The sequence below is a fragment of the Capsicum annuum genome, chromosome 1, assembly GCF_002878395.1.
Source record: "Capsicum annuum cultivar UCD-10X-F1 chromosome 1, UCD10Xv1.1, whole genome shotgun sequence".
In the NCBI taxonomy this organism is placed as follows: domain Eukaryota; kingdom Viridiplantae; phylum Streptophyta; class Magnoliopsida; order Solanales; family Solanaceae; genus Capsicum; species Capsicum annuum.
The window spans coordinates 183,169,991-183,189,722 of record NC_061111.1 but is presented as its reverse complement, the minus strand read 5'-3'; the positions used below and the strand labels follow the sequence as shown (position 1 = coordinate 183,189,722).

General features: G+C 36.4%; 2 protein-coding genes across 2 annotated transcripts; one reads left to right on the top strand and one right to left on the bottom strand.

Annotated features, from left to right (window-relative positions):
- The first annotated feature begins 4,673 nt into the window (after positions 1-4,673).
- On the top strand, positions 4,674-8,279 carry LOC107842408 (inactive beta-amylase 9). Its single transcript, XM_016686244.2, has 3 exons — positions 4,674-5,357; positions 6,466-6,948; positions 7,161-8,279. The coding sequence occupies exons 1-3, from the start codon at positions 5,106-5,108 to the stop codon at positions 8,028-8,030; spliced, it is 1,605 nt and encodes a 534-aa protein (XP_016541730.1). The 5' UTR covers positions 4,674-5,105; the 3' UTR covers positions 8,031-8,279.
- A 2,353-nt stretch (positions 8,280-10,632) lies between these two features.
- On the bottom strand, positions 10,633-11,553 carry LOC124898656 (histone chaperone RTT106-like). The gene is made up of 3 exons (XM_047412355.1): positions 11,243-11,553; positions 10,919-11,085; positions 10,633-10,874 (listed from the first exon to the last, which is right to left on the bottom strand). The coding sequence occupies exons 1-3, from the start codon at positions 11,551-11,553 to the stop codon at positions 10,633-10,635; spliced, it is 720 nt and encodes a 239-aa protein (XP_047268311.1).
- Between the last annotated feature and the right edge of the window lie 8,179 nt (positions 11,554-19,732).

The window sequence follows — 19,732 nt, the reverse complement described above, 5'->3', positions numbered from 1 at the left end:
TCATTAAATTAAGTAGATTGTTTTCAAAACAATGTTCATCTTAGAAGAATAATCTCTCCAATTCGATAAGATACATGAAGCTACGTAAAACTCGATAGTGATATAATTTTAAATCATAAGTCATCTATTAACTAAATCTCAATTTCAGATTCACAACATCAATTCAATTCAACCCATACTCCAAACTCAATTTTTTGCCAATACATAACATGCTTTACCCAACAAGTTATTAACCAATTTTTATCCAATCGTATTTGAAAGCCGAGAAAATGCACCACGAACCGTCACACAATCACATTTGCTTCGCATAAAGACTTGAAAATCTCACCGTCGATCAAAATCATGATCCTCATGAGACTACGAGCCTATCAATATTCATATTATAAGATAAAAATGTAGGCAAAAAGATGGGTCAAAAGGCAATCCTAATATCTAATGGCGAAATTAAATTTATTTTTCAAAATCAATTTAACCATTAAGAAACTCCAATAATTTTTTTTTTAATTGAAAATGGAGTTTGAATCGCCCTCAATCACCAATTACAATCTCTTAAGTTTAAGAGAAAAATCTCCAAATTCCAATATCCATACACAGTTAAACAATGAAATAATTCAAAAATCAATGGGGAAATATAAAGTAGAGAACTAGAATTTTTACACCCACGATGAAATCTCAAAATAACTTAAAAAATTATCCCAATTTGAGCACAAAATCTCACCAAATTGAATTTGGAAGTCTAAATTCTAAATGAGATTTAATTTTGTCTATGTCCTTGGTGTTTTCCGTGAATGTGAGCCATGACCCAACCCAAACACTCACAAGTACGAGGTCCATCTTGCGAACACAATGCACAACTGGCCCTCACCCGCTCAACTCCCTCTTCACAAATGTGAAGGCCAACCAACCCACTTCTTTACGAATGTAGTGGTCCTCTCACAATCCTAAAGAAGGACACTACATATCAACAATGTCCATAACAACCCAACTCTTAGAACAGATGCTCGAAACTCATTTGAAATCTTTTTAACACAAACCAGTAGTGTAAATCAATCATAAAACACAATTTGGGCCTGTTGGAATCATCAAATCACCATTTCAAAGTTGTCTTGACCAAATGTTGGTTGTGGTCAAGACGTCAAGTCTACAACAACAACATGTCTGGTATATTCCCACAAAGTGGGGTCTGGAAAGGTTAAAGTATATGCAGTCTATACCACATCTCAGAGGTGATGTAAAGAAACTGTTTGGAAAGACCCCAACTCAAGACAAAAATATTCTATAGAAGAAAATAATATAAGAAGATTCAATAGGTAGAAATAAACAAAAGATAATAATAAAAATTTAAGCCTACCACAAAGTAGTACCACACTTGATCTCTCATCATAAAAATTCTAGGAGCAAGACACTACAAGTAACGCACTATGATAACTAGCACAGATAACAAGACAAAACACATTTACCTATTATTAGAGATACACTCCGACCTACTACCCATCTACCTTTATTCGCGTCCTTCACATCTTTCTATTTAGGGTCATGTCCTTTGTAAGTTGTATTTTCTCCATATTATGTATAATTACCCTCTTTCAATATTTCTTCGGTCTATCTCTATCATGTTTGAATCCATCCATAAATAACCTCTCACACCTCCACACCAGGACATTCGAGCACCTCCTCGTTACATGTCCAAACTATCTCAATCTTGTTTTTTTGCATCTTATCTCCACCAAAGCCACCCCCATATTATCTCGAATAACTTTATTTCTGATTCTAACCCTCCTACTAAACTCGCACATTCATCATAACATCATTATATCTACCATCTTTATCTTTTGGGTGTAAGAGTTTTTGGCTAGCCAACACCCCGTCCTATACAATATAGCTAGTCTAACCACCACTTTGTAGAACTTACCTTTATATTTAAGAGGAACCTTATTATCACACAAAACTCCAAAAGTGAGCCTTCATTTCCTCTGTCCAACACCAACACGGTGGGTGCCATCCTCGTCAATCTCCCCATTCTCCTGAATCACAGGTCCAAGATACTTAAAACTATCCCTCTTTTGAACAAACCTGAGTGTCGAGCTTTACTACCACATCATCCTTCTGCGTTTTCTCACCAAACTTGCACTCCAAATATTATATCTTAGTCCTACTCAACCTAAACCCTATGGACTTAGAGGTCTGTCTTTGAATCTCCAACTTAGCATTAACTTCTCTACGAGTCTTGTCAATTAAAATTACATCATCCACAAATAACATACACCAAGACACCTCTTCTTGAATTTGCTGCATTAGTACATTCATCACTAAGACAAACAAAAATGGACTAAAAGTTGATCCCTGATGCAACTCAATCAATACGGGAAAGTGCTCCAAGTCACCTTCCATAGTTCTTACCTGAGTCTTATCCTCATTTATCAACTCTAAGCTTTAATTAGAAAAAGCTAGGAATCAATGATCCAAAGCACTCCTGAATGCCTCGAGAACCGTGTCAATCCTCGAACAAGGTTATATATCACCCTCTAGGCCTAATGGAGTCATCAAAACTCGAATACGACCTCGCCAACCCCAAATGTTAACTTTGATCAAGCTTACAAAACTCTAAACTCACCCGAAACGCATTCGATCACCTCAGAAGTCGTGTCACCCATCCTCAAAAATCATAATCGGCTAACCGATGTTATGAGGATGATCAAACAAGAACATAGAAGTGAAAATCACAAAACAACCTTGAGGATCATTACATAATATTAGGAGTTAGACTTGGCCAAAAAAAAAAAGAAGAAGATATAGTACTAATTAATTGAATTTTATGTGACATCACCCAAAAAATAAAAGATACAGTACTAATTAATTGAATTTTACGTGACATCATAAAATCAAAGACATTTATATTTCATTTCTATAGTTAACGAAAAAATAATTTGAACTGTAAAAATTGGATCGAAAGTATTTCATTTGGTTATATGGGTTTGAATTATTACAAATTTTAAATACTATAAGAATTGTATGAGCAATAATACAAGATAAACGAGTCACTAGTAATTTCCTATTGGTCACGAATTTTTCAAAAAATTAGTGGACATAATAGATAATAGGCTTGTTCTATTCTGAGTGAGACTTTCAACTACCAAAAACAGGCCAGCCATATTCTTAAGACTCTAAAATCAATTAGGAACAGATCTATTGCACTTTTTCTTTTCCCCCCTATCCAAAAAATATCTTATTCCAGAAATTTACTCATGATAAATAATTGGGAAAACAAGATAAAAGTCGAAGAAGTATTTTCATATGATTGCACTCCCGCATCCACGAAGGACAAAGTTATATAGCTTGATTTTTGAAAGTGGTTCAATTAATCCTATTTGTTGTAAATTATCAAATCCTCATAATATAAGATTAGTACAAGCAAAAATCTTCATAAGTTATTTTAAATCGTGTTTAAAATTCAGATGTGATGCAAATAAATTTCTCTATTACTATACCCCATTTATTTATACATAATACAAAAATAAAAGATGAATTTGCAACAGTTGAGTCGAACTCTAATCTAAATCAAAATTATGTTATAAACCAGATCAGCATTCATCTTTTCTTTTTTCCACATAAGCATAAACCTTATCCACAATTTCTTGAGGATGTACTGTTAATGATCAGCAATCAGAACCAATCAGTCAGGAATCTACTGAGTGCTTTGTTTGAATAATATAAGGAAGCTGGCATGGAAGTGAGTCAGCAGAGTCACTGGATCATGACACGTGTCCCAACATATTGTTTATGCTTTCTGAATTATTGAGATTTAAACAGTACTATAGTAAATGAAGCAAATCGTACAAAAAGTGAGAAAAATGAAATAAATGGTGGTCAATTTAGTTGACATCAGCAGCAGTGCACCTTTCATCTTTTCTTATCCACACAAAATATCCATCTTTCTTTTGTGTTTTCATCTGATTTTCTATTTAGGTGGTTCTCACACGTTTTATTTCACATTACCCCCAAGCTAACAGTAATTACTATTCTTAACATTACTCCGTAGCGAACAAGAATTTAATAATATGTACTTCATTATATAAGTAAAATAAAAGGGGAAAGAATCTATTATAATCGATTTTTTTGAGGATCATATAACTTTTGGAAGAAAATATATTTTATTAAATATAAAAATGCATAATTTATTTAAATATTTTTATAAGAAAAAAAAAGCTTAACAAAAAATTATTCTACATCAACATCTGAAAAAAGGTAATACTTTCTAAAAATTTCATAATTTCAGTAAATAAGATGTTGTCATTATTTCAGAGGGAAAAAATAGCCTCTTGCATGTTCTGAACATGGGATTGAATTTCAAATATATTATTGTGTTTGTTCTTTATTTAATAGTATTTGTTATTTAGGTCTATACATGTATGGTGTGAAAGAGAGTAAGAAACACATCAATTGAAAAACTTATCACTAATCTAACAAATTAAGTTTATTAAGCGATTGATCGAAGAGATCGAAAAAATCTTAATAGTTTAATTAATTAGTTATTTAAATTTTTATTTGTTAATGATCATTCGAAAATCTTTTTTTTCCCTTACTATCAATTTAAAAAAAAAAACAAAAAAGGAAAAATCTATAACAATCGACATTCTTTCTTTTAAAAAGTTTATTTCCAAAACAGTATATTCAAAATAACGTTATGCAAGTTGACAAGGTCTACTTCAAATTACGTTTGAGTATGTTGGTGTGGTTGTTATTATGCAAGTTGCTAATATGTAACAGTTGAGAATATTCGGAGAAAAAAATAAAGAAAGCTTAAAATTATGCGGTTGAATTTTCTTTAGCTGTAGAGTCGACACGTGGCACATTCATCTTTCCTTTCCTCTTTCCTTTGTTTATATAAATTGGTCCCAAATCCATTTCAATCTTCATTCCACATCTACAATTCCTTCAATTTTCTTCAAATTTTGTAGCTCTAAATCCTTCATTTACCCAATTACTTGAAACCCCCTTTACTGATTGTTAAGTATTTAGTATTTCAAGCCCTTTTTCTGTGACAAAAGATCAATTTTTCTAGTCATATTATAAATTTCAGATTCTTGAATCTTCTGGAAAAAGTTATGGAGGTTTCAGTGATGGGAAGTTCTCAGGTGAATTTTGGTAGGAATGATTTGGGATGCAGAGAAGCTGTGAATTGTAGTTTTACCAAGAATCTGGTTGTGAACATCTCTTCTTCTTTGAAAAATTCAAAAATATGTGTTGGCCAAAGTGTAAAATTGGGTGGAAAATGTTTGAGTAGGTTTAGTCTGAAGGCATCTGGTTGTTCACAAGCTGAACCAGTCCTATCAAAGAATAACAGAAATCCTAAGCAGGTAAGATAGATCTTCTTGTTCTTGTATTGGTTATAATTATTTTCTTCATTTTGTATGGCAAAAATTTGGAAATTTGAGGGTGTTATAGAATATGCTAATTGTCGTGTTGTTTTTTCTTTAGTATTTGGGGCTTTGTATCTATGAATTGTGAAAACAATAAAGGGCTTCCCCTTGCATATATGATAAGAGGTTGTTTCCATGCCTTTGAACATAGTGAAAAAAGGAAGAAAAAAAACTTGTAAGAGCCTGTTTGAATGGGCTTAAATGCTTCTTTTAAGCTTTTTGGAGTGTGGGGTAAAATCCAGATTAGCTTTTAAGCCAAATAATTGGGATTGCCCAATTCTTTATTTTGGCTTGACAACTGTTTTTCTTTGATTAGTCTGTTAATTTTTTTTAACTACAAATAATTATTTTTGTTCAATATAAAATAAGCTCCACCACTTTGAGTTTAAAAACTACTTAAATCCAGCTCATCCAAACAGGCTCTTAAGTGGAAAGTAAAATGATGTTTTTGGTTGAAGTCCTTAACACTACAAACTTTTGGTATAAAATTGATATGCGATTGTCTTGTGGTGTTTTTACCATTCTAATCAAGCAACTACAGCTTACATTGTTCCGGCAGTCAATTAATAAGTTTTTTTGGTTAGAAATTCTCCTAGTCCTCGGTTTATGAATTTATGAATACAGCATTGTAATGTAGGTAAATTTTTAGCATTTGTGTGGAGTGGAGTTGCCTTGTGCAAAGCATGGCGAGTGCACTGTTTGCGTTTTACTGTCTGCGAGTGACTTAAGTTCAAATGTCCTGAATAGTTCAATAATTAGGAACATCAATGAGAAATTGGATTAATACCAACGCTATTGTTTATTGGATGCTAAAATTGGTTATGTTAATTGTGATTTGATTATCATAGTACTAAATTCATATATGTTTGATATTCTCTTACTTTCGAAAATTTCATGATGCACTTAATGGGAGTGTGCGCTTCATTTCTCACTTTTTGCTTTAAGCCCCATGGACCTTATCGTTTTCTTTTACACTTTTTCCTTATTAAAACATTGTTCTATTGCTATACTGACATGTCTTGCTCTATGGGAAACACTCTTGCAGACTGACGGTGTGAAACTATTTGTTGGGTTGCCACTTGATGCTGTTTCAAATACTAATACAGTAAACCATGCTAGAGCAATTGCAGCTGGATTAAAAGCGCTGAAGTTACTAGGTGTAGATGGCATAGAACTCCCAATCTGGTGGGGAGTTGTTGAGAAGGAAACCATGGGAAAGTATAACTGGACAGGCTACCTTGCACTTGCTGAAATGATCCAGAAGTTGGGACTTAAGCTTCATGTGTCACTTTGCTTCCATGCATCAGAGGAAGCGAAAATTCCACTCCCAGAATGGGTTTCTCGGATTGGTGAAACTGATCCTAGTATCTTTTTTAAAAACGGATCAGGACAAAGCTATAAAGATTGTCTCTCCTTTGCTGTTACTGATGTTCCCGTCCTTGATGGAAAGACTCCAGTTGAAGTATACAGAGAGTTCTGTGAGAGCTTCAAAGCTACGTTTTCCCCATTCATGGGTACCACAATCACGGTATGAATTTGTTCAGTTTAACTTTCAAGCTTTTGAGCATTATGGTTGCATTGGATTTGACTTGTATACACTGAACGTAAAGATTTCTTACACTATTAGAATATTTTAACATGCTGTAGTAAGTTACATGTTTTATTTTCTGCACAAAAAAAGGGTAGTTATCTTTCAATGCATAGAAGTTAAACACATTAGTACATCATGTCATCTTTCAGGGCATTTCCATTGGTCTAGGACCAGAAGGCGAGCTTTGTTATCCTTCTCGTCACAATCCATCCAAAATGAACAATCATCAGGGAGCTGGTGAATTCCAGTGCTATGATAAATACATGCTGAGTTCTCTCACACAGTGTGCTGAAAGCAATGGGAATCCTCTTTGGGGGTTGGGTGGTCCGCACGACGCCCCTGGTTATGATCAACCACCTATGACAAGCAACTTCTTCAAGGAGAATGGAGGATCTTGGGAGACGAGTTATGGTGACTTTTTCCTTTCTTGGTACTCAGAGCAGCTGATTTCACATGGAAGCCAACTTCTTTCTCTTGCCTCTGAAACATTCCATGACGTTCCAATCTCCATTTGTGGCAAAGTTCCCCTTGTACACTCTTGGTATAGAACCCGGTCCCACCCTAGCGAGCTAACATCCGGCTTCTATAACACTGCCAACAGAGATGGTTATGTAGAAGTTGTGGAGATGTTTGCAAAGCATTCGTGCCAAATTATCTTGCCTGGGATGGATCTCTCGGACAATCACCAGCCAAACGAATCTCTCTCGAGCCCAGAGTTGGTGCTATCTCAAATTACATCATCTTGCAGAAAGCACGGAGTGGAAATCTTGGGCCAAAACTCATTGGTTGCAAATGCAGCAAATGGTTTGGAACAGATAAAGAAGAACTTGTCAGGTGACAAAGAAATGAGCTTGTTCACATATCAAAGAATGGGTGCTGATTTCTTTTCTCCTGAACATTTCCCTGCATTCACTCAATTTGTCCGGAACCTTAATCAACCAGAACTGGATTCGGATGATCAACCAATGAAAGAAGAAATACGTGTTGCGAGTAATCATCTCCAGATGCAAGCAGCTTAGGTTCAGATTCTATGTACATATTGGACATCATCATACAAACTGTAATGCTAGTAATACACATTATATAGTGAGTGATGAGTAGGTTGTAGCGGAAAGTTGCAGTCGTTCGGGTTGTCTGTTATATATTTATATTGTTACAGTATGAGAAAGTTCTTTGGCTTGAATTATGAAGATAGCTTTCAAATATTTGTGTATTTGGTTGCAGATTTTGGGCCCTTAGTAAATTGGAGTTCTTTTCTCTTGGTTGAACATTGGAAGAGTATGAAAGCAACAACTCCCCTTTACCCCCTCTATTTTAAGCTTTCTCACAAGTTCACTAGATACTATATTTGCATCTACCTGTATTTATGTCAGTAAATTTGCCTACCAAAGTTTAGAATTCCCTTGTTTTCACGCACCTCATTGATAGTTTGATCCGTTTATTGAACACAAATTTGGTGTTCTCGTAGTATAAAGAGAGGAGAAAAGATATCATTGAACATGTGCACGTCTTGGTTAAGTAATTTGAGCAACTCAAGTAATCAAAATCTGAAGCATCAATCCGTGTTTCCGTTTTTCCCAAGTTTGCATATGTAAAGCTTTTGCCTATTTCCACACGTTGGAGTAAAGCCAATGATTACTCTCCACCTGGCTAGTTGCATGGAGCAGATTAACGTGTGCGAAATAGACTCAGATGATTTCTTCAAATCAATCTCATAGTAGTATGTTTTAAATTGAATTGCTCTCAAACCTTGTCTAAAAGGGACAATTAGACATCTTACCGTCTTTGACTTTCTAAAAGACTTTCTTTTCTATATAATAGAAACATTGGTTTCAAGATCGCAGCTTAAAGGTATTAATAAAAAGGTTAAGAATATAATGATCTTTTTATAGAATTAACTTGCTGATCATAATAGTTATCTTTAATGCTTTACTTGTTGAACATTAACAATTTCTTTTCTATATAATAGAAACATTGGTTTCAAGATCGCAGCTTAAAGGTATTAATAAAAAGGTTAAGAATATAATGATCTTTTTATAGAATTAACTTGCTGATCATAATAGTTATCTTTAATGCTTTACTTGTTGAACATTAACAAAACTTTTAAAGAAAAAGCCCAATCATTTTTATTTAATTACAATCATGAACTTAAATAAAAGTCCTCTCTTTTCTATTTAATTATAATAATGCCTAAGTTCTATTGAATATGGTGGAGCCCATACTTATTAAAATGTATAATTATTATAAATATATTATCATATATAGTGAATGTCTACTTTACCATATATAGTGGATGTCTACTTTACCATATATAGTAAATGTTTATTTATGAAAAAGTTAGAAATCTCAAGGTTAGTTTTCCCCTATAAATAAAGGGGTTTTCTTCATTGTACTTAATCCCATCAAGAGATGCCTCAAGAGAAATAATAATTACTCTCTCTTGTTTCTATTCTTCTTCTTATTTGCTTTATATTTTATAACACATTATCAACACGAGACTCTGCCAAATAAGGTGAGATTATAAATCTAAAGGTAATTTCAAGGTTAGTGATTCCTTATTTTATTTGTCTTTTGCTATTTATGCTTTCAATTTGTTCATGAAGAACAATGTTATTAAAAGATATGATGATGAATTTAAGTCTCATCACATTAGGAGGGTAAGATATTGGGTTAAAAGTTCCAATGCACCATGATGATAAGATGTTGGGTTCAATTCCCATCGAGTTATGCCTAAGACGCCTTTAAATGGATAAGACGTTGAGTTTGAATCTCAATGCACCATATTAATGATATTACGATGGCTAAGGCAAAAATAATATATATTTGATAAAAAGTCATGAAACTTGTCCATTGAATATGCTCCATTCCATGAAGTGAATGTGGTAGCAATATATGATAAGTCTGAAAGATGACAATTTGCTTCATTCTTGAAGTGGTAGCAGTATATGATATACTTTGAAAGATATATATGCCTCGATGTGCTTCTGATGTAGCAATATCATGAAAGAGGTTGTAAGTTATCAAAATTTGATAGGCTTAAGGCACAATTATATTCTATTCCTGGGAATGGGAAGTTTATTAATGCAAACGTGCACTTGATTGTGAAGGTATCACAACTCACCTCTGAAAGAGGCTGAATAATTGAGAAGAGTTATTTTGAAATCTACTTCTAAAGTAGCAAATCCGAAATTTATTTAGGTAATAGTAAATCTGAAATTTATTTAAGTAAAAGGTACATGTCATGGTAAACTTAGAATTTGCTAGAATAAAAGCTCATCAAATTGACATGAACGATTGCGGCATCTCAAATATGTTCATACTGAGTATTTAATATATATTGAAGAATTAGAAAATTCTTCATTATTTTTTATGTTACTTGTTCTCATGATAAGTTGGTTGGACCAACTAATGTTGGAATTTGATCCCTCAAAATCTAAAAAGTATAAAAGGTGAATATGAGCCCATTCACCCATCATGTGATCTATTAAGATGCATCGATATAAGATGATCACTTGTACGTTCATTGTCATCCAACATTCAACATTTTCATCTTTCACTTGCATCTTGTCGATATCCTGAGTAACTTCATTAAGAAATTCATCTAAGTTCGGAAATTCATTTTTATTTTCGTTTTCTTTCTCCCCGATGCCTTTTTTTCTGGTGCATTATTTTTTCCTTTTTTTTATGTTCTTCTCCCTCTTCTTTCTCTACTTCTTCTGCATTCTTCTCTTCTACTTTCTCTTCATTTCCTTCATTGTTTTCTTCTTCACAACCACTTTTCTCACTTTTATCATCTTCATCCTGCCTGCGTTCATCATCATCCTCCTTCTCCATACCAGTTGATCCATCAGCTTTGTTTTTTTCTTCACAAACAACTTCATTTTTTCTTCTTTTTTCTCTTTATTGCCTTCATCGAGATTTTCCTTCTCTACAACAGCTGCAACCTCAGGGATCATCACCTCATCAGCATTGATCGAGGCCTGTTCCAAAGCTGCTACCTCAAGGAGCGCTTTTTTAATGCCATTGTCATCGCAGACACCCTTTCCGCTGAATGCCGACTTTGCACCTGCACACCTGCATTTTCAAGTATTTACCATTTATAATAAACTCAGATATCGGTTGATGAAGAATGGTGTAGATTTTGTTATAAGTAAAAGGGATTATATAAAATATGCAACTTCTATAATATATAGAGCAGATATTACCTTCATTTTCATCTCTCTTCTTTTACTTCTCCTTTTCTGCTCTCCTCAGCCTCTTCTCTTTCACAAAATCAACGATGTCCTTAATCGACTCCTCCAGCCTAAACACACGCTTTTCTAGATTTTCAATCATCGATGTCTTTCTTGATGCTCTCGGCTTACTCATCCCTGTACCCCGAGTGACATGCCTTGAAATAGTTTTTCCACCCAAATCCCGATCATCATCCCCATCCTCACCATCCTCCGATGAGGTGATGGCAGTCACACCCTCCAGATGGGCCTTCAAGCCATCGATGAATATGTCCTTCGGTTCATCTGTGAATGCTTTGAACTTTTTCATGTAGTGCTGCTTTATTTCATGGTTTGTGGAGATAAGGTACGGGTGCACTATCTACAGATAAATAGGCAAATGTGATTGATTAGAAACACAATATTGGTAAAAGTATTATTCGAAAAAATAGTTTCACACCTTTGTGCTCCATCCGTTCAAATATGGATCACTTCCGATTAGTTTATCTCCTTTTGAGGTGTACCATCTGAGCAATCAGGGAATGGGCAGTAGGTCTTCAGTTGATTTACCATTTCCCCTGCCGAGCGCAGGAAAGGCTTCGTATATCAAAATCTGTAATCAAAATAAAAAATAAAAAAATATAACTGAGAGTCAGTATATTATAGATGCCATAGATGAATGACAATATATAATAAACTACTTCAATGGTTTATAATCAAATACCATAAATGCCCAGGGAAATCCATAGAGCGCGAACGATGAAACTCCCTTTGTCTCAAATGTCTTCTTCTGCCTGCTGAAGTCTATCCGCTTCTTTAGATAGTCTAGAGTCAAGGTAAATGACTCCTTACCCCAAGGGTATCTCTCAAAGAAGTTCAAGTTATCCACCATCTTGATGGTGTCTATGTCCACGGTTTTGGACTAGTGGCGTGCAAGTAATATGCAGTGCATGAACCAAATCAAGAAACATTTGAACTTATCCTTCTTGTCCAGCCTCTCACCTCTAATAAGCTTCAACAATCTCTTAGTATTTACACTTTTTTTTTCACACTTTCTTTGAAAAAAGCTTCACCTTCCTCCAGGGCTTTGACATATTTTGAATCATAGGGATAACACCCACAGTTTAAACTCGTGATTAGCGCAAAATCCTTCAGGCCAAAACATGCAGGTCTGTGATTGATGCAGAACCATATTTCATGCAGCTTGTTGTCCTATTCAACTCAGCAAAGAAGTGTATAGTGGACAAGCTGTCTGTTGAACTTCATATGTTTTAGCAGGTCCCATAAAACATCAAAACAGGAATTCTTAAACCTAGACTTCAGACGTTGATCAACCACAACTTGTTTGAATTCATTAAATATTTTCAAATAAGACCTAACAGATATCTTAGCCGAAAATGATCTGACATCATCCAGGACTGTGGCAAGGTCGTACCTCTCAGTAGAAATAAACCTTGCACACTGGAGCAAGATCAATGCTTCCTCATCTATCCTAGCCTCAATTTCTATTTTCTTCGGCTCATTTCTAACCAAAGCTTCACCAGCATCCTCGCTACAATTTCTATTCTCTGATTCATCGACTACTCTTTCTTTTCTTTTCTCAGACCTATCAACTTCTACAGCCTTACGTTTGTTACCTTTAGCCATTTGTTATGATCTACGGACGAAAACTAATATTTCTCAGCTATAACAGCAAATACAATACCTAATCGACCTAGCAGTCTATTAACATGGCAGCAGTTGCAGCACTAAAAAAGCCTATTTGCAGAACAAGTTTCTTCCAAAACAACTCCATCACCCAAAAGAACATGTATCCAAATCACCATTATATTGAACAAAAACAGAAAGGAACCCATATTTTTAGCATGCAAACCAAGAAAAATTGACAAAAAAATCTCAATACAATTGTCGAGGAAGATTAAAATCCAACAAAAATAATGCACAAACAAACCTAATACCAACTTAAAAACACAAATTATAAGTAAAATCAAGCCCCATTTTTTCAAAAAAAAATAATCAATTTTTGGGTCCAAATATCAAATACGTAGTGAAGAAATCCCCAACATGAACATGCTTCTACAACACCATTTCATTGGAGAAAAGTTTGAACAAAAATCACATATCTTACCACATTCTGACGAAATAAATGAAGAAATTTCAACATGCAACCGCAAACGATAATCGAGATACACCAATTATCCATCAACAATCAAGTAAATACCAACTAAAAACAACCAGTTTTAGTGAAATCAAGCCCTATTTAAAAAATAAAATCAATTTTTTTTAACTCCAACGAGTTCAACCATCACAAACGAATTCGAACAAAAATAAAAAAACCCCCATTAATATGGAGAACAAATTAACCAGAACAAGAATATAACTTACTTGAAGTTGAAGATCGAAGTTGGAGATGATTTACATGGGCTCAAAATTTAAAAATGGTGGAAAGGGGAGATGAAGCGGGTGACAATAAAGAGAAAAGCAACAACAACAACAAAAAACCTAGTATATTCCCACATAGTAGGATCTGGGGAGGGTAAAATGTACGAGTACATACCACTACCCCTGAGGGAGTAGAGAGGCTATTTTCGATAGACCCCCAGCTCAAGACGAAGGACCGTAGACCAAAAGGCAAGCAAAATGATAAAATAATAGAGAAACATCATCCATAAAAAAGAAGTGCAATTACCCAACCAAAGAACCCCCTCTCCCAAATCTAGAACTACCAACCAAGATACGCCTAACCCTCCTACTTACAGACTACGACTCGACCACACACCTTAGCCCTCTAACGTAGTACTCTTCCTCCAAACCTTTCTATCGAGGGTCATGTCCTCAGTAAGCTGTAATTTCTCTATGTGACGTCTAATCACTTCTCTCCAGTACATCTTTGGTCTACACCTACCTCACTTAAAAACCTTTAAGGCCAACCTCTCACACCTAGGAACTGGGGGCATCCGTGCCCCTTCTCATCACGTGGCCAAACCATCTCAACCTCACTTCCAACAACTTATCCTCCACTGAAGCTACTTCCACCTTCTCTCGAATAATCTCATTCCTGACCCTGTCAGCCCTCGTAAATTCGCACATCCAATGCAACATTTTCATTTATGCCACCTTCAACTTTTGGATGTGAGAATTCTTAACAAGCCAACACTCCGCCCTATATAACATGGCCGGCCGGATCGTAGCTCTATAGAATTTACCCTTAAGCTTGAAAGGCAACTTCTTATTGCATAAAATTCCTGAGGCTAGCCTCTATTTTATCTAACCTGACCTAATACGATGAGAGACATCCTCATCAATCTCTCTATTACCCTGGATCATAGACCCTAGATACTTAAAACTATTCCTCTTACAAACCGGCTGCGACTCCACCTTCACTACCACATCGTCCTCTTGCCTCGAGTCACTAAAATTTCACTCCAAGTACTCCATCTTGGTCTTACTCAACTTGAATCCTTTAGATTCTAGGGTTTGTCTCTAAACCTCCAACTTATTGTTGACACCTCGACGTGACTCATTAATTAAAACCACATCATCCGTAAAAAACATACACCAAGGTACCTCCCCTTGTATATTCCATGTCAACACATCCATCACCAAGGCAAATTAAATTGGACTAATAGTTGATCCCTGGTGCAACCCTGTCATGACCAGAAAATGCCCGGAGTCCCCTCCCACCATACATACCCGAGTCTTCGCCTTCTCATACATGTCCTTAATCAAATGAATGTATGCCACTGGGACCCCTCTTGCCTCCAAGCATCTTCAAAGAACCTCCCTAGGGACCTTGTCATACACCTTTTCCAAATCGATAAACATCATATGCAGATCCCTCTTTCTCTCTCTATATTATTGTACCATCCTCTGCACCAGGTGAATTGTCTCCGTCATCGAGCGACCAGGCATAAACCTAAATTGATTCTCCAAAATAGGCACTATCTTCCTCAACCTCTGCTCCACCACCCTTTCCCAAATCTTTATTGTGTGACTCAACAACTTAATACCACGGTAGTTGTTACAACTCTGAATGTCCCTTTTGTTCTTATATAAAGAGATCATCGTGCTTCATCTCCACACCTCAGGCATCTTAGCGGTCTTGAAAATATCATTAAAAAAATGGGTTAGCCACCTCAAGCCTACTCTGCTAGCAAACTTTCAAAAATTTACCGGAATCTCATTGGGCCTCGTCGCCCTGCCCCTTTGCATATTGTGAATAGCCTCACATATTTTCTCCATTGTAAAACGCCGACAGTAGCCGAAATCATGAGATTTATCGATGTGCTCCAACTCCCCTAACACAATACCTCTGTCCCCCTCATTATTCAAGAGCTTATAAAAATATGACTGCCATCTTTTCTTAGTTAGAACGTCCTATACCAAAACTCTATCATGATCTCCCTTAATGCACTTCACTTGGTACAGATCTCGACCCTTACGTTCCCTAGTTTTGGCAAGCCTATACAACTTTTTTCCCCGCCTCTCTCATCTAAACTCAAATATAGTCTCTTAAAAGCTGTTGTCTTAGTAGTCGTAACTGCTAACTTAGTCTCTTTCTTGGCTAACTTGTACTCCTCCCTGCTTACCCGCTTCTCCTCGTCATCCTTACTCTCAACCAACTTAACGTAAGTCGCCTTATTTGTCTCCACCTTCTTCTTAACTTCTTCATTCCACCACCAACCCCCCGATGCCAACCAGACCAGCCCTTCGAGATACCCAAAACCTCTTTAGCAGTTTTCTTAATGCAACTCGCAGCCCTATCCCACATACTATCCACGTCCCCCCAATACTCCCATGCGTCTATCCCCTCTAACTTCACCTCTATCTTTAATGCACTGATCGAAGTTAGGCTACCCCACTTAACTCTAGGTCTACCCTCCCCATCCCTTCTCTTTTTGCCCATCTTTATAACTAAATCCATCACCTGGAGTCTATGTTGGGTAGCAAGATTATCATTCGAAAAAACCTTACAATCCTTACACAAAGCTCTATCCCCCTTCCTAAGCAGCAAAAAGTCAATTTGAGTCTTGGCTATCCTACTATGGAAAGTAACTAGATGTTCTTCTTTCTTCAGGAAGCTGGAATTCACTACCACCAACCCAAAGGCCCCCACAAAGTCCAAAAGAGCAGCTCCCTCATCATTCCTATCCCCAAAACCAAAGCCTCCATGCACATCATCGTACCCTATCGGCAAAAGCCCGATGTGCCCATTGAAGTCCCCTCCTATGAAAATCTTCTCTGAACTAGGCATGCCTCAAATTACCTCGTCCAAAACCTCCCAAAATCTTCTCTTCTCATCCTTGCCCAGGCTTAGTTTTGGTGTGTAGGCACTACAGACGTGCACTGTAAACCCCCCAATGACCAACTTAATAGTCATCACCCTATCATTAACCTTATTAACCTCCACTACCTGCCCCTTAAGCCTTTCATCCACTAAGATACCTATTTCATTCCTATGCCTCTCACTACCTGAGTACCACAACTTGTACCCATCCACATCCCTAGCCTTAGCACCTACCCATTTAGTCTCCTGGACAAACGCAATATTGATCCTTCTCTTCCTAAGAATCTTAACTAGCTCTATCGTCTTACCCTAAAGGGTCCCTATGTTCCACGACCCTACCCTCAACTTACCAAATTTCTCCTCTCCTCTCCTAAACCCCCCATCCACGTTTTAACTTTAACACAACACCTAAATCCGACTCCACCTCCAGCCCCCAGGCCCCCCAGGATATGACCCTAGTCCAAGTAGATGGCAGCTACGAAACATAATCGAAGATAGGTAGCCACATTTATCTCTCTCCCTCTCTTTCTTTGTCTCCCTCTCTCTCCCTTTCCCCCTACCTCCCTCTCTCTCTTCTCTACTATTAGTAGATTTATATAGGCAGGAACTTGCTAGTTACTAGTCCACGATCGGGTTTGGTGAACTAGTTTGAAAGACGTCGGTGGTGAAGGCAGCGGATCAAGAAAAAGCAGGTGGGGGTCTCTATTGGATATTGTAACTACTATCCAGATTTGAGCCGGCGAAGTGATTCTAATAAGCCAATTTGTCGGGTTCTAGCACAACAAGCAAGAAAAGATTACATGATATACATATCCCGGTGACTTCTAACCCTTGAAGTCAACTAAGTTGACAAAGTTGACAGCTAAATACCCTTGAAGAAAAGACCAAAATGCCCCTAAAGAAAAGACCAAAATAAAAGACTAGAAATTAAGTATTGTAGTTAAATCATGATCTAATGACTTCTAAGATACGATTATGTGTTATGATTGTTGATGTGTTCATGACTTTTGAATGTAGAATTGGTTGATTTATCAGAGTATGTCTCCTATAGGTTGATAAAATCTTAGAAGAAGAGGGGCCGATTATGTAGTATGATTGTTGATGTGTTCATGACTTTTGGGTGTAGAATTGGTTGATTTAGCAGAGTATGTCTCCCATAGGTTGATAAAATCTTAGAAGAAAAATATGGGCCTATAGCATGTTGAATGGGAAGCCCCAAATTATGAGCTAGTCTATGCATGACTAGTATTTGATAAAATGACCAAGTGAATGAATTATTCCATGCTAGTAGGAAATCCCCAAATAAGTGTGAACCTATGCATGTCTAGTGTTTGTTGAAGGACCTTAGTGAACGAGTGGAGATGTGATGGTTGTAAATTCCCCATTATGTGCCCTTTGATATATGCTAAGTTTTTAATATATGCCAAGTGATTAGCAAGTAAGCTATGAAATGATAGTATGAAGTTTCCCAAGTGGTGTGAAATTCAAATATATGTTAAGACCGATATAGGTATGAAATAGTTGAGGTAAAACCTTGCTGAATGGAGTACGATCTAATAGCATATTTCCTCTATTTTACTATGTGATTAATATCCAGAGATGCTTAAAGCGATCCTTTGGTAATTGTGATGATGAATAGAGGTCTATGTTTCCTAAATGTTGGATGTGATGCCTTAAGGATTTTGAGGGAGGGGAAAGTATGTTATGATTTCTAATTACTTGGAGAGATGCTTTAATAATTGTGATGGTACATTAATGATGGTGACGATTAAGGTATGATTACGATAATACATGAATGATTATGATGGTGAATGAATGCTTGTGTTGATGCATGAATGATTATGATGGTGAATGGATGATCATGATGATGTGAGAATGATTATGTTTTACTTTTATGTTATCGAGTCTTGGGGGTATTTATACCCAATAATAGAGCTATTGTCTAGAGCCCATGTCAGTTTCGCGATAATTCCAATCGAGCCACGATTCTCAGAACTCAGTGAACTATAGAACTATGTATCTTTAGACAAGTGCAGAGCTTAATCAGGCTCTGTAATCTCAGTTATCTTTATAGTCTCTATATCGCTAGTAATCTAGCCTCCATCCTGTAATCAGCTCAGATCTAATAGTATTCAAGTGATTCAATTCTAATCTTAGAAGCGATTTGAATAATCTATTCAAGCTCTGCATCGTCAGTCAGATGCTATGATTCGATACCTTTTCTTCAGATACAGAACTAAGTAATCACAGCATAACTCAGTCATATCTCTTGAGAAATATAATTAGTATCAAATTCAGATTAGTCTAAGTTCAGTTAAGAATCAAATTAGTGTCTTTCAATTGGGAGTAGAAACTAGCACCGAGCAAGCTAAAGGATGGGGACTCACCTACTAGTAGAGGGTGTGATCCCTAGATACGATCCTTGTGCTCCAGAACTACATAGCCAGCATAGGTTGAGATATCACACCTACTAGATGAGGGTGGATGAGAGACATCATACCTACTATATAAGGGTAGATGAGGTGGCTTGACCTGTTAGATGAGGGCTCCACCATTCTCGTATAAGGACCTGATAGATGAGGGTCATATAAAGATAATGTCTTTACCCATGACATGGTATTGACACCCTCCTAAAAGGGGTTAGAGGTTGGACCCCTACGAGATTGTAGGGGCATATCGATTAAGTAACTACTTCCCACGGTCTCAGTTTTAGAATCAGTCTTAGACTTCAAGAAAGATCTAAGTTTAGTGTACAGAATTTAAGGCTGTTAGATACAGTCCATTAAGTATGATTACTTGCTAATTCAAAGATCCGTTACTAGATAGGCCGATCTCAAAATCATTTATAAAGAAGTATTGTTATCCACAGACTCAAAGATAACCTGTTAGATAGGGTTGCTATCCATTTTAGAAGCTTTAGATACTCGTACTCTCAGTATGTTCAGAGATTTTAGAACTCACTTGTTGATGAAACTGCATCCATATTTCCCAATTATCAATATCAGATGAGTCAGTGATTCAGTATCTCAGTGCCAATAGTGAGTTCAGTTTGTAGGAAAGTGGTATCTGAGTTCCAGTCCCTAGAGTTGTGATGATTGTGATTATGACATGTGCATTCATGTATATGTTCTCGTGCGATGTTTTTCATGATTATTCAGTTTACACATTGTGCATGCATGAGCCCTTGCATTTAGCCTTACCTCGTCTACATACTCAGTATATT

Bases quoted from the DNA above. Each gene is read 5' to 3' on its own strand.
- LOC107842408 (XM_016686244.2), top strand. From the start codon at position 5,106: ATGGAGGTTTCAGTGATGGGAAGTTCTCAGGTGAATTTTGGTAGGAAT. The intron at 5,358-6,465 runs GTAAGATAGATC...ACACTCTTGCAG, and splicing joins ATAACAGAAATCCTAAGCAG to ACTGACGGTGTGAAACTATT. The intron at 6,949-7,160 runs GTATGAATTTGT...GTCATCTTTCAG, and splicing joins TCATGGGTACCACAATCACG to GGCATTTCCATTGGTCTAGG.
- LOC124898656 (XM_047412355.1), bottom strand. From the start codon at position 11,553: ATGAAAAAGTTCAAAGCATTCACAGATGAACCGAAGGACATATTCATC. The intron at 11,086-11,242 runs GTAAAAGAAGAG...TTGAAAATGCAG, and splicing joins AGGAGAGCAGAAAAGGAGAA to GTGTGCAGGTGCAAAGTCGG. The intron at 10,875-10,918 runs GCAATAAAGAGA...TTGTTTGTGAAG, and splicing joins GAAGGAAAATCTCGATGAAG to AAAAAAACAAAGCTGATGGA.